At 40.0% G+C, this 15,666-nt stretch overlaps 1 protein-coding gene across 3 annotated transcripts; it reads left to right on the top strand.

Annotated features, from left to right (window-relative positions):
- Window positions 1-168: 168 nt before the first annotated feature.
- Window positions 169-15,628, top strand: LOC104774033 (BEACH domain-containing protein C2). 3 transcript variants are annotated; one of them, XR_015560053.1, is made up of 33 exons: window positions 169-426; window positions 794-2,856; window positions 2,995-3,779; window positions 4,368-5,108; window positions 5,527-5,661; window positions 5,916-6,020; window positions 6,186-6,299; window positions 6,402-6,478; window positions 6,658-6,739; window positions 7,092-7,415; window positions 7,729-8,327; window positions 8,452-8,536; window positions 8,746-8,940; window positions 9,136-9,684; window positions 9,769-9,912; window positions 9,989-10,468; window positions 10,687-10,829; window positions 11,183-11,252; window positions 11,371-11,454; window positions 11,608-11,664; window positions 11,766-11,834; window positions 11,914-12,000; window positions 12,105-12,221; window positions 12,377-12,526; window positions 12,615-12,699; window positions 12,790-12,910; window positions 13,049-13,145; window positions 13,231-13,344; window positions 13,606-13,975; window positions 14,049-14,791; window positions 14,878-15,000; window positions 15,171-15,370; window positions 15,454-15,628. XR_015560053.1 is itself a non-coding variant. In XM_087455140.1 (32 exons), exons 2-32 carry the CDS (start codon window positions 846-848, stop codon window positions 15,216-15,218), a joined length of 8,904 nt encoding a protein of 2,967 aa, XP_087311266.1. In that variant the 5' UTR covers window positions 169-426; window positions 794-845; the 3' UTR covers window positions 15,219-15,628. The 3 variants fall into 3 exon arrangements, 2 of the variants coding, with proteins under 2 accessions (XP_087311266.1, XP_087311267.1); XM_087455140.1 differs by having other exon boundaries at window positions 15,171-15,628; XM_087455141.1 differs by having other exon boundaries at window positions 288-417; window positions 15,171-15,628.
- The last annotated feature ends 38 nt before the right edge of the window (window positions 15,629-15,666 follow it).

Below are 15,666 nucleotides of genomic sequence, written 5' to 3'. Positions count from 1 at the left end.
CACTTATTGAAAGACTTTGAAAGGTAGATTTAGAAAGTAATTACTTTGACCCAAAAAAGAAAAATATCATAATAATACTTAGTAAAAAAGAAGAAATACAAGTAATTAATTAGTGTTAACATATGGATAGCAAAAATACTTAAATGCTAAATCCCAAAATCAGTAAAAAAACCACAAATCTCTCTCTCTTCTTCTCTTCACTTCTCTCTCTCCCGCGCGCCCAAGTCGCCTCCCTTCGCTACTCTTTCTCCGATCGTCGTCTCCACCTCTCTTTTACTTTCGTCGTCCTCTCAAATCTTTCTCATTCTCCATCTACCTCTCTTTCGTTGCGCAGCCGGAGGATAGATTCTCTGTCCAGATTTGTTGGTCTGCTTCCGATTTATATTGGTTCACCATCCTTATCCGTACATCTCTCCGGTCCGATCCGTGCGTATTCTCTCTTTCCGCATTGATTTCTATGAGCATTTTCTTCTTTCATAGTTCTCGATGATTCCCGTGGAATGATTTTTTTTTTTATACGAATTTCAAAATTTTTCCTAATCGATCCTCGCTAAGATCTGATCTTCTAATTGAATCTTTGCTGTGCATATTATTATGTGATTTGCTCTTTTTTTCTCATGCTGTATATGTAACTCTTAGTAGATCCAAGTGAGTAGTATATCATAAATAGTTTATTTGGTTCAATCGTAGTGCCTTTGTTCTCAACTTTAGTTCTCATCTCCATGAGTGTCGATGCATTTGTCTCATTAGCTAATTTTTTTTTTTTTTTTTACTTAATTGGATGTTTAAACAGGTGGAGGTTGAGAGAATGGTGTGAATGAGTGTACTCTTTATAAGTTGATAGAATGGAAGAAGATGATGAAAGAAAGCTCGCAGAAGAAGCTGATGTTACTGATAACCCTGATATAGCTAATCCTTTGCAGAATCGGATTGAGGCATTTGATATAGGGGATTCTTATGGTTTTATTGCTAAGGATGATACGGCATTGCAAGAGATCAGTTCAGCTGATAGAGTCTTCAAGGATGATGATTTTGAACAAGTGTCTCTGGGAGATCAGGAAAAAGCTGTCAATGAATCACATGGTGAAATTAAGGAGCCTGGAAGCACTTCAAATTCTGATCTTGGGAGGTCTTCTTTTGGTGGCACTGAAGGAGTTACTAATCAGTTGTCCGGGACTCAGGAGATGTTTGATTTGATGCCCATGGATGATGTGCAAAGTGACCGACTTTCTAGCCCTGGACCTGAGAGAGACGCACCTGATCCTATGCAGCAGTCCCTGTCTGAAACTAGTCTGGATTCTTTCCACCATCCAGAATCTGGGTATTCCCCAGTTCACTCCCCGCAGAAACCCAAGCCAAAGGCTACGGTTCCAAATGTTTCTCCAGAGCTACTGCATCTAGTGGATTCAGCCATTATGGGGAAACCTGAAAGCTTAGACAAACTTAAGAATGTTGTCAGCGGTGTTGAGAGTTTTGGTGCTGGAGAAGAGTCAGAGGCCACTGCTTTCCTTGTTGTCGATTCACTTATTGCCACCATGGGTGGAGTTGAGAGTTTTGAAGAGGATGAAGACAGCAACCCTCCTAGTGTCATGTTAAATTCCCGTGCTGCAATTGTTTCTGGTGAGCTTATTCCTTGGCTTCCTGTTTTAGGTGATAGCGTTAATTTTATGTCCCCAAGGACTCGCATGGTTCGGGGTTTGCTGGTTATTTTACGGTCATGCACGAGAAACAGAGCTATGTGTTCCACGGCAGGGTTATTGGGGGTTTTGTTGCGATCAGTGGAAGAGATAATTTTCAAGGATGTTGATATGAAATGGAGTGCTGCTTCTGTTCTGTTACTATGCATCCAACATTTAGCTGGACACTCCCTTAGTGTCGATGATTTACACAGGTGGCTTCAGCTTATCAAAACAGCGATTACAACAGCGTGGTCAAGTCCGTTGATGCTTGCTTTGGAGAAGACAATGAGTGGAAAGGAATCAAGGGGACCTGCTTGTACTTTTGAATTTGATGGTGAAAGCTCTGGCTTACTTGGTCCCGGAGAAAGTCGTTGGCCCTTTACCAATGGCTACGCATTTGCAACATGGATCTATATTGAATCATTTGCTGATACATTAAATGCTGCAACTGCGGCAGCTGCAATTGCTGCTGCCGCAGCAGCCAAGTCAGGGAAAACATCCGCCATGTCAGCTGCAGCGGCTGCGAGTGCCCTCGCTGGTGAGGGTACTGCTCATATGCCACGTTTGTTCAGCTTTTTGTCCGCTGATAATCAGGGAATAGAAGCCTATTTCCATGCTCAGTTTCTGGTGGTTGAGAGTGGTAGCGGGAAAGGAAGAAAGTCTTCGCTGCATTTTACGCATGCATTTAAGCCTCAATGTTGGTATTTTATTGGTCTCGAGCATAGCTGCAAGCAGGGGCTTCTGGGGAAAGCCGAGAGTGAATTACGGCTTTATATTGATGGATCATTGTACGAAAGTCGTCCTTTTGATTTCCCTCGTATATCCAAGCCCCTCTCTTTCTGTTGCATTGGCACAAATCCTCCTCCTACTATGGCTGGTCTACAACGTCGTCGTCGTCAATGTCCTTTGTTTGCAGAGATGGGACCAGTTTATATATTTAAGGAACCAATTGGTCCTGAGAAAATGGCGCGCTTGGCTTCTAGAGGTGGGGATGTTTTGCCTTGTTTTGGGAATGGGGCAGGCCTTCCTTGGCTAGCTACAAATGACTATGTACGTAATAGGGCAGAGGAAAATAGTAATTTGGATGCAGATATTGGAGGATATACTCACCTGCTTTACCACCCTTGTCTGCTAAGTGGGCGGTTTTGCCCAGATGCTTCACTTTCGGGAGCAGCAGGTGCCTATATTTATACTCCATTTTTATTACAATTTTAGCTCAAATGCTCTTTAAATCTGATAACACTAAACAATCATTTTCATTTTCTGGCTGTAATTAGACCAAATTTTTTTACTTTGTATTTTTATCGTGGTTAAGGCACTCTAAGGCGACCAGCTGAGGTTCTTGGACAAGTCCATGTTGCAACGAGAATGAAGCCAGTGGAGTCCTTCTGGGCCCTAGCTTATGGAGGACCCATGTCCCTGCTTCCTTTGACCGTAAGCAATGTGCAGAAAGATAGCTTGGAGCCATGTCCTGGAAATCTTCCATTGTCTTTGTCCACAGTAACTCTTGCTGCTCCTGTATTTAGAATCCTATCAGTTGCTATTCAACATCCTGGGAACAATGAAGAGTTGTGTCGTAATCAGGGACCCGAGATTCTTGCTAGAATTCTGAGTTATCTTCTACACTCACTTGCATCCCTCGACAGGAAGCATGGCGGAGTGGAAGAAGAGGAACTGGTTGCTGCCATTGTTTCTCTTTGCCAATCTCAGAAGATCAATCATGTTCTTAAAGTGCAGCTCTTTCGCACACTTCTATTAGATATAAAGATATGGAGCCTATGCAATTATGGACTCCAGAAGAAGCTATTGTCATCCCTTCAAGATATGGTTTTCACTGAAGCAACAGCCATGAGGAATGCCGAAGCTATTCAGCTGCTTCTAGATGGCTGTCGAAGATGCTATTGGATGATTTCTGAGAAGGATTCGGAGACCACTTTTCCTCTTGACGGGAATACGCGTCAAATGGGGGAACTTAATGCTCTGATTGATGAACTTCTGGTGATTATTGAACTTCTAATGGGAGCAGCATCTCCTTCTTTAGCTGCTGATGACCTCCGTCAGTTACTTGGTTTCATAATTGACAGTCCACAGCCAAATCAGGTAATACGTTTCCTTAGTGTTATTTTTTCCCATTAACACCATTTGACAACGAAAATGGGGAAGTAAAAATTTTCTACCATAGCTTAAAAGATCATTTATAAAAGAACAGAGGGAGTATATGCCATTCAACTATTATATATAATAATTTAGTTTCCCTGAAAGTTTATTTTTCCAATTTTAGTGTACTCCCTATTCAATTACTGTTTGTCTTGGACGGACATTATCTCTAGCGATAAATATGTGTGTTTCACCTGTATTATTTTAGGTTAATTGCATATTTAATGCCAATTCATTTTTCGCCATCTTTTAGTTATGCCGTCCAGTCCTTGCATCTTAGCGCCATTTGCAGTTTGCTTGCACTATCACTAATAATATTATTTCCTGCGTGATAGTAGTCAGAATATGTATACTTCAATTCTGGAAAACCATCTTATAATAGTTTGCATGGTAAAATGTGGGTCAGTTCTAGATATAATGATCTAACAGATTGCATTTCCTTTGTGTTGGTAATTAGAAGAATGGCAATGAATCAAATTACTTGACAAATACGTGCTGTCTGACACTATTTAACCTTTTTCATATTTTTAGGTTGCGAGGGTATTACACCTTATGTATAGGTTAGTTGTACAGCCGAATGCTGCAAGAGCTCAGATGTTTGCAGAGGTATTTATAACATCCGGTGGGATAGAAACACTTCTTGTTCTGCTGCAGCGAGAAACTAAAACTGGTGAGGATAGTGTTTTAGCTATGGGTAAGAGTGGAACAAGGTTATCAACTGATCAAAGTGAAAAGAGTCAGAACAACGGGTCTGGTTCTGTAAAAAAGTTGGATTCCGGTGTTGACCCTTCTGGTCCTGATGGAAATTCTGTTGAGGATGATAATGTAGGGTCTCCGAATGAACCAGCATCAGATCCACAAGAAAATGAGCATGTATTTTCATCTGTCATTTGTGATAATGACTCGATTTCCATTACCAATTCCATAGATACGGAGAGAATATTGTCTGTTTCTGAAATTGGTGGTATAAGTCTTTCGATTAGTGCTGATAGTGCAAGAAATAACGTGTACAATGTTGACAATAGTGATGCTGTTGTCGTTGGGATCATTAGATTGATTGGTGCTTTAATTTCTAGTGGGCACCTAACATTTGATTCGGTTGCCCGTTCTGATTTGACAAGTAACATTCTGGGTAGTGGACTCCATGAAAATGGAGGAACGATGTTTGATGATAAAGTCGCATTGCTCCTATTTGCTTTGCTGAAAGCATTTCAATCTGCTCCAAACAGGCTGATGACTGACAACGTCTATACAACTTTGCTTGGAGCCTCGGTATGGCATGCTCTTGATACCCATTTTGTTTAATCATTTTATGAACAAAGTGATTGAAAAGTATATAGGGTATCTTTTCTGATTGCCATGGTACTACTTTCTTTGACTTGGGTGGAAAAAAGAGGGAGTATATAGCGTTTCTTATTATAAAATAGCGTTGGTATGTTTCTGCATGGTTCTTTCATGTCAACTTTGTACTTCTCTTATTTGTATACACGAAGGTGTGAAACTTGATGAAAGTTGGTTTTAAATCTGGCTCCCTAATATGCTCTGTGATACCATATATTGTCTATCATGATTTACTACGGCTGTTGTGATGTGTGGTTCACATTCATACGCCAGCATTGTCTATCATGATTAGTCTTTAAGATTTTGGTGTGAGGTTAAACTTATAGCGATCACGTGTGCTTTCTTGCAGATCAATGCTTCATCAACAGAAGATGGCCTTAACTTTTATGATTCAGGTCATCGCTTTGAACACTCCCAACTTTTGCTAGTCCTCCTGCGGTCTCTACCATCTGCGTCCATGGCTCTACAAAGCCGAGCACTTCAGGTATATGTCATGACTGTCAAGGAATAAATGTCGTTGTAAAGGTGCTTGTGATATTCTGGACCCTGGGTTAGTATAAGTGTACTAGGAAACAGTATGAGCATTTTGTTCCAAATAGCTGTCAATCTGTCATGAAATCTGATAAAACTTAAGATTAGTTGTCTGGAACTTTTATTCTGCGGACTTTCTTTAAAAGCGTTCACTTCCATTGTTCTATTCATTTGATGACTTTCTGAACTCCCTCTTTCTTTTTTCAGGATCTTCTCTTTTTGGCTTGTAGTCATCCGGAAAATAGAAGCAGTCTGACAAAAATGGAAGAATGGCCTGAGTGGATCTTGGAGATTTTGATCTCGAATTATGAGGTACTCATCCAACTCTAGAACCTAAACCTTTTCAATCACAATTTTGTATTGTCAGTGAGCCCACTAATGCCTTAAAAGAGTATATAATCAACTATGTTAGCTGGTAAGTTGTAGACAAAGTGCCAACAGCTCTGCCAAATTTTGCTGACTTTTGTGTGTACACAGAAAGATGCTGGGAAACAGTCTGCTTCAGCGGGTTCTTCTGAGGTAGAAGATCTAATTCACAACTTCTTGATCATAATGTTGGAACATTCAATGCGCCAAAAAGATGGTTGGAAGGTAGATATTTGTTTTTACTTTCTATTGGCTTACACCTTAGCTCTCTTCAAGCTCCATTGTTTTTAATTATTATTACTTCTGTCATATATTTCCTTCTTACAGGATATCGAGGCTACAATTCATTGTGCAGAGTGGCTTTCTATCGTTGGTGGTTCTAGCACTGGAGAGCAAAGAATTAGGTATTTCCATGTAACTCTTTATCACCTTTCCACGCTTATTTTGAATGACTTCACTTTTCCTGAGGCACTTTTGTACGGTTTCTATTTCGGTTTTCTGAAGATTGGTATGGTAGTTTTGAGTCATTATCTCTAGCATCCTGTCATTTTTTATTTTATTTTTTATCTTCTACTCTTTGAAGGCGTGAGGAGTCATTACCAATTTTCAAAAGAAGACTTTTTGGTGGTTTGCTAGACTTTGCTGCCAGAGAACTGCAGGCTCAGGTAACACCACTTTTCCTGCGTTTTTTTTTTCAAATCTTATAATATAACGAGAAACCAAAATGAATATTCTTTTATACCTTCCATAGTTTCACATATAGCCAACTCCTTCCATTCCTGTAAATACCTTTTTTCAGTGAGCTATTAAATGGCTATATAAAGTCTTTGATAAAGGAAATGTAGAGTTTGTTTTTACAAATGCACAATGTATATTTTCCAGGGAGTTTGCTTGCAAGAAACAATGCTGTAAAGCTTAGTGCTCTCATATTATTCTTTCATGCATGTGTGTGTGTTCACCCGTCTATTGGGATAGAACTAGATTTTTATCTACACAATCTTTTTTTCCCCTCAACAGACTCAAGTTATTGCTGCAGCAGCTGCTGGTGTTGCTGCAGAGGGTCTAGCACCAAAAGATGCAAAGGCTGGAGCAGAAAATGCTGCTCAGCTTTCTGTCTTTCTGGTGGAAAATGCAATCGTGATTTTGATGCTCGTCGAAGATCATTTGAGGTTACAAAGCAAACAAACTTGTACAACAAATGCAGTTGATGCTTCTCCGTCTCCTCTTTCTCTTGTTTCTCTTAAAAATCGTACAAGCACACTGACAGCGATCGGAGAATCGTCAGAGATTTCTAGCAGTCGCGCTTCACTGTCAAGTGATTCAGGGAAGGTCCCTTTGGATGTAAGTGGAAAACATTCTCAAAACACCTAATTTCTCTAATATGGACTTTCAATATTTTGTTTCTCACGTTTTCTTGTAGAAACCACGCTCATACATTTCATTATATTTTCATATGATGTTAATCTGTTCATGCTTCTCTTATGTTCATGATCAATTCGTCTCCTTGTTGGTTGGGTCAATACCTATTTTTTTTATTTTCTTTCATTGTTGTATCTTTTACGAGCATGCCATTTTCAATATCAAATTTTAATATTGTTATTTGGGATTCTTTTAAACATATATATATATATATATTTTTACTTTTCTTTTTCAGATACTCGCTTCAATGGCTGATTCAAGTGGACAGATTTCTGCAGTCGCAATGGAGCGCCTTACTGCTGCCTCTGCAGCTGAACCTTATGAATCTGTTTCCTGTGCTTTTGTTTCATATGGTAGCTGTGCCATGGATTTGGCTGAGGGTTGGAAGTATAGGAGTCGATTGTGGTATGGTGTTGGCTTTCCCCCTAAAACTAGTTCTTTTGGTGGTGGTGGCAGTGGTTCAGACTCTTGGAAATCTACTTTAGAAAAAGATACTCATGGAAACTGGATTGAACTTCCCTTGGTTAAAAAATCTGTATCCATGCTTCAAGCTCTGCTGTTGGATGAGTCCGGACTCGGAGGTGGCCTTGGAATAGGTGGAGGATCTGGTACTGGGATGGGAGGGATGACAGCCCTCTACCAGTTGCTGGACAGTGATCAGCCTTTCTTATGCATGCTTCGAATGGTGCTTCTGTCTATGAGGGAAGAAGACTATGGTGAAGATAATATGCTAATGAGAAATCTAAGTTCTGAACGTTCTTCCGGGAATTCAGGTACATTAGATAGCGGTTCTCTAATGTCTATGCGACAATCCCGATCAGCTTTATTGTGGAGGTAAACTCAGTGACATATTTTGTTGATCTCTTCATTGCCAATTAGATATCCATCTGCTTACATACTGTGTCAGCAATTTTGCACCCTGGTAAAGTTTGACTCTTTTTTTTTTCTTATCTCACAGTGTGCTCTCTCCTATCCTAAACATGCCAATATCCGATTCAAAGAGGCAGAGAGTACTGGTTACTGCCTGTGTTCTCTATTCTGAGGTTAGTTCTTCCCTAATCAGATTGGCATGCTTAATGATATTCTGGTCTCAAATCTCCATGCAGCGATTGGAAAGTTGTCATCTTCCCCTATTTTACTTCTGATGCTGTCCTTAGTGTTTTGGTTAAAAATCTGATGCTGTTCACTGTCCAGGGCCTTGTGTTTTTTCTTTTCCTTCTTCACTTTCTGATTCCAGCACAAATATGTGTAGGTATGGCATGCTATCAGCAGAGACAGAAGACCACTTCGTAAGCAGTATATAGAGGCTATTTTACCACCATTTGTTGCAGTCCTCCGGAGATGGCGACCTCTTTTGGCTGGCATTCATGAACTTGCCACTGCTGATGGTATGAATCCCCTTGTCGTTGATGATCGTGCCTTGGCTGCTGATGCGCTTCCCGTTGAGGTAGCTTAAAGCTGTTTACATTACTCAGTTGCTATCATGGTTCTATGTTTCTATAATGATTACTGTTTATTTCTAGTTGCCGAGATGCCATTTCAGCGCTTAAAAAATTGCTTACTTTTACCAAAGTTTTGTATTAGGTTTAGAATTTTTGATGCTTGATTTACTAAATTGAGTTATCCAATATTTTCTGTTTAGGGTGCTCTTTCTATGGTTACTCCGGAGTGGGCTGCTGCTTTTGCTTCACCGCCTGCTGCAATGGCTCTAGCAATGATAGCTGCAGGGGCAGCTGGCTGGGAAGCCCCGCCACCTCCTACAGCTTCACATTTTAGGCGAGACTCTTCTATGCTTGAGCGTAAGACTGCCAAACTTCAGACCTTTTCAAGCTTCCAGAAACCACTGGAGCCTCCAAACAACAATGCACCACCTCGACCAAGGGATAAAGCTGCTGCAAAAGCGGCAGCTTTGGCAGCTGCACGAGATCTTGAACGGAATGCAAAGATTGGTTCAGGAAGAGGTCTGAGTGCTGTTGCAATGGCTACTTCTGCGCAGCGGAGGAATATCGGTGACATGGAGCGTTTACAGAGATGGAACACTTCCGAAGCTATGGGAGTGGCATGGATGGAATGTCTCCAACCAATGGATACAAAATCAGTTTATGGAAAAGATTTCAATGCTTTGTCGTACAAATTTATTGCTGTGCTGGTGGCAAGTTTTGCTTTAGCACGTAACATGCAAAGATCAGAGGTTTGATTTCCACCTTGGCACACATTATAGTTTTTGAAGGGTGCATACTCTTGACTCTTACTTTTTGGTTCAACTTCTCACCAGATTGATAGGCGTATGCAAGATGATATCATTGCGGCAACTCGCCTATGCTTCGGAAGCCGTGGTTGGCGCAAATTAATTCGTTACTTGGCAGAAATGAGATGCTTTTTTGGGCCTTTTGGAGATGAAATATGCAGCCCTGAACGCGTAAGCCGTGTTTCTTTCTAAGAATCTGGAACATGTTAAGAAGTTTCTCAGTAACGTGATATCTTTAAACATGCAGGTTTTTTGGAAACTTGATTCTATGGAAAGCTTTTCAAGGATGAGACAGTGTATAAGGAGGGATTATTCTGGGACTGATCATCTCGGGTCAGCAGCAAACTATGACGATCAGACAGACACAAAAAGTGATAATGGTAGCAAGGGTTCTGCATCGAATCCTCCTGTTCTTGCTGCTGAAGTTATATCAATGGAAATAGCGTATGAAGATGATGAACATGGAGAGGGTGATCATCTTGATATCAAAGGCCATGCTGAAGAACATAGAAGGGAAAATGAAGAGAGAATATCTGGTTCACATGAGCATGCATCCAGAAATTCAGCAGGGACTAGTGATCCTCGAACTTCAAATGACCATGAAATGGTCCGAGATTCTTCAGCAGTAGCACCTGGCTTTGTTCCCAGTGAAGTTGATGAAAGGATCCTTCTTGAGTTTCCCACATCACTGGTCCGGCCACTAAGGGTTGTGAAAGGAACCTTTCAAGTATGTTCGACCGACTTGAATGTTTTGGATTCTCAACAAGTAGCTAACTCGAAAGTAGTTAATAAATTGGATAAGAATCAACTAGAGTACTTAGATCAAGTGAATTCAAGAATTTTGGCATGTAGACATTATATAAATCTGAATTGGCTCATAATTCCCATATATGCTTTTCTTGTATGGATTTTCTGGTTGCTGATCAAACTGCTGTGCCTTCTCAGATTACAACACGGAGGATAAATTTTATTGTTGACAACAGAGAAAGCCAGAATTTGACTGATCACTCATATGGATCCCAATCACGTGACCAAGAAAAGGATCGTAGTTGGCCAATGTCTTCTCTTCATCAGATTTATAGCCGGAGGTAAAGCTTCATCATTTAAATTCTGTTTAGCTCATGTATTCCTGTTCATTACTTCATTTAATATTCAGATGATCTATTGCTTAGAATTTAGAACTTTTATGTTTATTTAATTAAGATTCATCTAAAGAACTTCTGGAATGGTTTAGACGTGCTTATACTTTAGCAGAATATTTAATTTTTTTGTAGTATTACCTTTCTCTTACCCGTGGAGTTAATCAATCTTTTTCATCGTTACCTGATTTTACTTTTTCGGGAAGTTTTCCTCTTTCTGTATGAGTAGAGATTCCTTTTTGATCTCTCAGTATTAGCATATAAGTACTGATGATCTTTTCTTTGTCTATTTTTTTTCTCAGATATCTCCTGAGAAGGAGCGCCTTGGAACTCTTTATGGTTGACCGTTCAAACTTCTTTTTTGATTTTGGGGTACTGCATCTAAAACCCTTTCTACATACGATATATTTATCTTTCTGACCTTGCCAATCTCAGGTCTCCGCATGCTGTAACCAAATACTTTTCCCAATTTGCTTGTTTAACATCACAGAATACTGAGGGAAGAAGAAATGCATATCGAGCTATCGTTCAAGCAAGGCCTCCTCACTTGAACAATGTTTACCTAGCAACTCAGGTTTCTATTTTTCCCTTGCCAACTTCTTTTGTGTAGCTTTTGAATTACTCTTGGTCCATATTATTCTTCAATGGGAAATTGATAAAGCATATGACTAGGCTGAGTCACTTTTCGTCCTGTGCTGCAAATTTACATATATTGTTACTTTTTCAGAGGCCTGAACAGCTTTTGAGAAGAACTCAGTTAATGGAGCGATGGGCTAGATGGGAGGTACCAATAAACTGCACACTCAGATTTTTCATACATTTTTATATCCGTATCCAAGAATAACATCTGAAACAGAAAGATCTCCATCTGGATAATATCTGCAGATTAGCAATTTTGAATACTTAATGCAGCTTAACACGTTGGCTGGCCGTAGTTATAATGACATTACTCAGGTAGATCTTGTGCTCTTTAGCATATTCCTGGTGAGTATCAATGTCCGTTCTTCCTTGATAGATTTCTTATTCTTTGCAGTATCCTGTTTTTCCGTGGATTATTTCTGACAACAGTTCAGAAAGTCTAGACCTTTCAAATCCATCTACCTTCAGAGATCTTTCGAAGGTGGTATTCTTTGCAGTTTGTTTCCAATTTTAATTTCTTAGCCTGCATATGATGATTCATAAACCTAAAGAATCTTGTTTTGATGTGGGTCTGGATATGTTCAGCCAATTGGTGCATTGAACCCAGAGCGTCTCAAAAAATTTCAAGAGCGATATTCTAGCTTTGAAGATCCAGTTATTCCCAAATTCCACTATGGCTCACATTACTCAAGTGCTGGAGCAGTAAGTTATCTTCTCTATAATATCCTACCACTATTATTGCCATTCCCAATTTAAAGTTTGTGCACCTCTGACTCTTGGAGAGAAGACAGTGCATATTATTTTTGATGCAACTGGATGGAGTTTGTACACTTTTATCATTTATTTCATGTGTGCAGGTGTTGTATTATCTGGCCAGAGTTGAACCGTTCACAACTCTGTCAATTCAACTTCAAGGTGGAAAGTTTGATCATGCAGACCGCATGTTTTCAGACATTCCAGGCACTTGGAATGGAGTTCTAGAAGACATGAGTGATGTGAAAGAATTGGTACGTATTGGTTTTCCTAAAGCATCAAATGTATTTCTCTTCCTTAACAATTCAAGAACTTACCCTTATTGAGCCACTAAATTTACAGGTTCCAGAGTTGTTTTACCTCCCTGAGGTGCTGACAAACGAAAATTCGATTGACTTTGGTACAACACAGTTGGGAGAAAAGCTTGGTATTGTGGTTTCCTTCCTTGTCATAGCCAAAATTTATGCCTGGCATAATAAAAAGTGTGTTATCTGATGCGGTTTTTTTTATCTATCAGATGCTGTAAAACTTCCTCCTTGGGCCAAAAACCCAGTGGATTTTGTACACAAGCAACGAAGGGCTCTTGAGAGCGAGCATGTATCTGCACATTTACATGAATGGATTGATCTCATATTTGGGTAGGTCTTCTCCCTTGAACTGATGATATACTGCCAGCACATTTTTCCTTAACTTTGTTTCCTCCAGCAAAATAATCACAACAAAGTTTCTATGTAAGCCATTAAATTGTTCTACTTTTATTTAACTTATTCGTTCAGATATAAACAACGTGGCAAAGAAGCTATATTGGCAAATAACGTTTTCTTCTACATTACTTATGAGGGGACTGTTGATATTGACAAGATCACGGACCCGGTAAGGCAATTTTTGCTATACTGTTGTAGTTGCTCAGCTTAAGTATTGACGTGTTGACATGACTTGCCGTCTATGTTTGATGAAGGTTCAACAACGTGCTACACAAGACCAGATAGCTTATTTTGGGCAAACACCATCCCAGCTATTGACTGTTCCTCACATGAAGAGGATGCCGTTGAAAGATGTGCTACATATGCAGGTAACTGCTTTTGGTTTTGCAGTTTAGTAAATTCTTCTTTTAAACACCATTTCTTTGAGGGTGAGCTATATTCAAGGTCGATAGGTTCCTTACAACCTTTTATTAAAATAAATAGGGTTTTCCCTGTCTACTGCATGCTTTGTGAGTATGGGGGATTCTCGGGGAAATTAAGACCAAGAAAAGTCTTACGTAGTCTGTACTTTATTTTCTTCATGTTAAATTCACGACGTGTACATGACAGTTGTTTTGAATTTTTGTCAGACTATTTTTCGAAATCCAAAAGAAATAAAACCGTATGCTGTCCAAGCTCCGGAACGCTGCAACTTACCGGCCTCAGCTATTCAGGCATCTTCAGATAGTGTTGTGATTGTGGACATGAATGTGCCAGCAGCTCGTGTTGCACAGCACAAGTGGCAACCAAACACCCCTGATGGCCAAGGTACTCCTTTCCTCTTTCATCATGGGAAGGCAACAGCGACTTCAACTAGTGGATCATTGATGCGCATGTTCAAGGGTCCAGCTAGTTCTGGAACTGGTGACTGGCAATTTCCTCAGGCACAGGCATTTGCCGCATCAGGAATCAGAAGTTCCTCCGTTGTTGGTATTACAAGCGACGGGGAAATAATCACAGGTAATAAGCAAGCATTTATACGGTCCTAAGTTTGATGGTAATGTATTTACGGAAATCATGTGTTTGATAATAGGTGGACATGCGGATAACAGTATCAAGCTGGTCTCATCTGATGGAGCAAAAACTCTGGAAACAGCTTTTGGGCACTGTGCCCCTGTTACATGTCTGGCTCTGTCTCCAGACAACAACTTCCTTGTGACGGGTTCACGAGACAGTACTGTTTTGCTGTGGAGAATTCACAAGGCCTTTACTTCTCGAACAAGCGTGTCTGAGCCATCAACTGGCTCCGGGGCGCCCTCCTCCGCCAGCAACACGAATCTGGCCAACTCATTGGCAAACAAAGGCAAAAAGTGTCGTATTGAAGGGCCGATACAAGTGCTCCGTGGCCATCGAAGAGAAATAATTTGTTGTTGTGTCAGCTCAGATCAAGGAGTCGTTGTTTCGTCTTCTGAGTCCTCAGATGTTCTATTGCATTCCATTAGAAAAGGACGGCTGATCAGACGATTAGTTGGTGTGACCGCTGATTCTCTCTGCATTTCATCTGATGGGATTATAATGGCATGGATGAGTTTGGAAGGTTCTATTAGCGTGTTCACCATTAACGGGGTTCTGATCGCAAAAGCAAAACTTCCTTTCTCTTGTAGCATAAGTTGCATGGAAATATCTATGGATGGTCAAAATGCGTTGATTGGGATGAACTCATGTTCCAGCATGGACTTGTCGAGCAGTAACCATACATCAAAAGATGGCAACGAAATTGAAAGACTAGATGTTCCATCTCCTTCAATTTGCTTCCTCAACTTATACACACTAAAGGTATTATATGAATTCCTCGAAGAGATAAACTAAATCACGGGCGCTAATTTTCTGGTCTAAACAACCTGTTATGCTTTGTCTTGTAGGTATTCCATGTGCTTAAGCTTGGTCAAGGCCAGGATATAAGCGCACTGACTCTGAACATTGACAACACAAACCTATTAGTATCCACGGAAGATAAACAGTTGATAATCTTCACTGATCCAGCTGTAAGTTTTAATCATTTTGAGAGTGTTTAGGTTTAGATGAGTCAATTGCTATGAACTATTAGTAAGTCTCCATCAAAATCAGCATCCTTGATGGGTTCTACGTCAGTTAATCAATACACAAAAGTTTCTATGATTGTACATAGTTTATGATAAAACATGTATCCCTGCAGTTAAGCTTAAAGGTGGTGGATCAGATGCTGAAGCTCGGGTGGGAATGAAAGTATAGAATCAGACCTCATTGTTACACACGGCAAGAAAAAAAAATTGTCGGAAAATCTCAGGTTTGATTACTTGGAAGTCTAAGGTGAAGTAGCAAGCCGTGGAAATCTTAAACTCAAATTGTGAACATGTTTGTTCGTCTGTAACATATGTAAGTATGGTTAGTCCCAGTAAAGTGATTCCGTTTCATCTGCCCCCGTGACATTATTTTGTTCTGATTTCTTCGGTCAATAGTTTTTTTTGTGGAGATGGTTTATAGAGAGATCAAAGGCCTGTTGAGATTGGCGAGGTATACACACCGGAGCTTCCTTTTTTTTTTCTCCCCATTGAGTTTGTTTGTTGGTTATGTCTGTGATAAATTGGCCTCTTTACTGATGATTTTAATATATATTCATTTATACAGAGCAAATTTATTCCTCGTGCATTTATTTTGAGATACAAGCCAAA

Source organism: Camelina sativa, chromosome 6 (genome assembly GCF_030686135.1).
Source record: "Camelina sativa cultivar CO46 ecotype springtype chromosome 6, ASM3068613v1".
Lineage (NCBI taxonomy): Eukaryota > Viridiplantae > Streptophyta > Magnoliopsida > Brassicales > Brassicaceae > Camelina > Camelina sativa.
The sequence above is the reverse complement of the archived record's forward strand: the minus strand, read 5'-3'. Positions and strand labels throughout refer to the sequence as shown.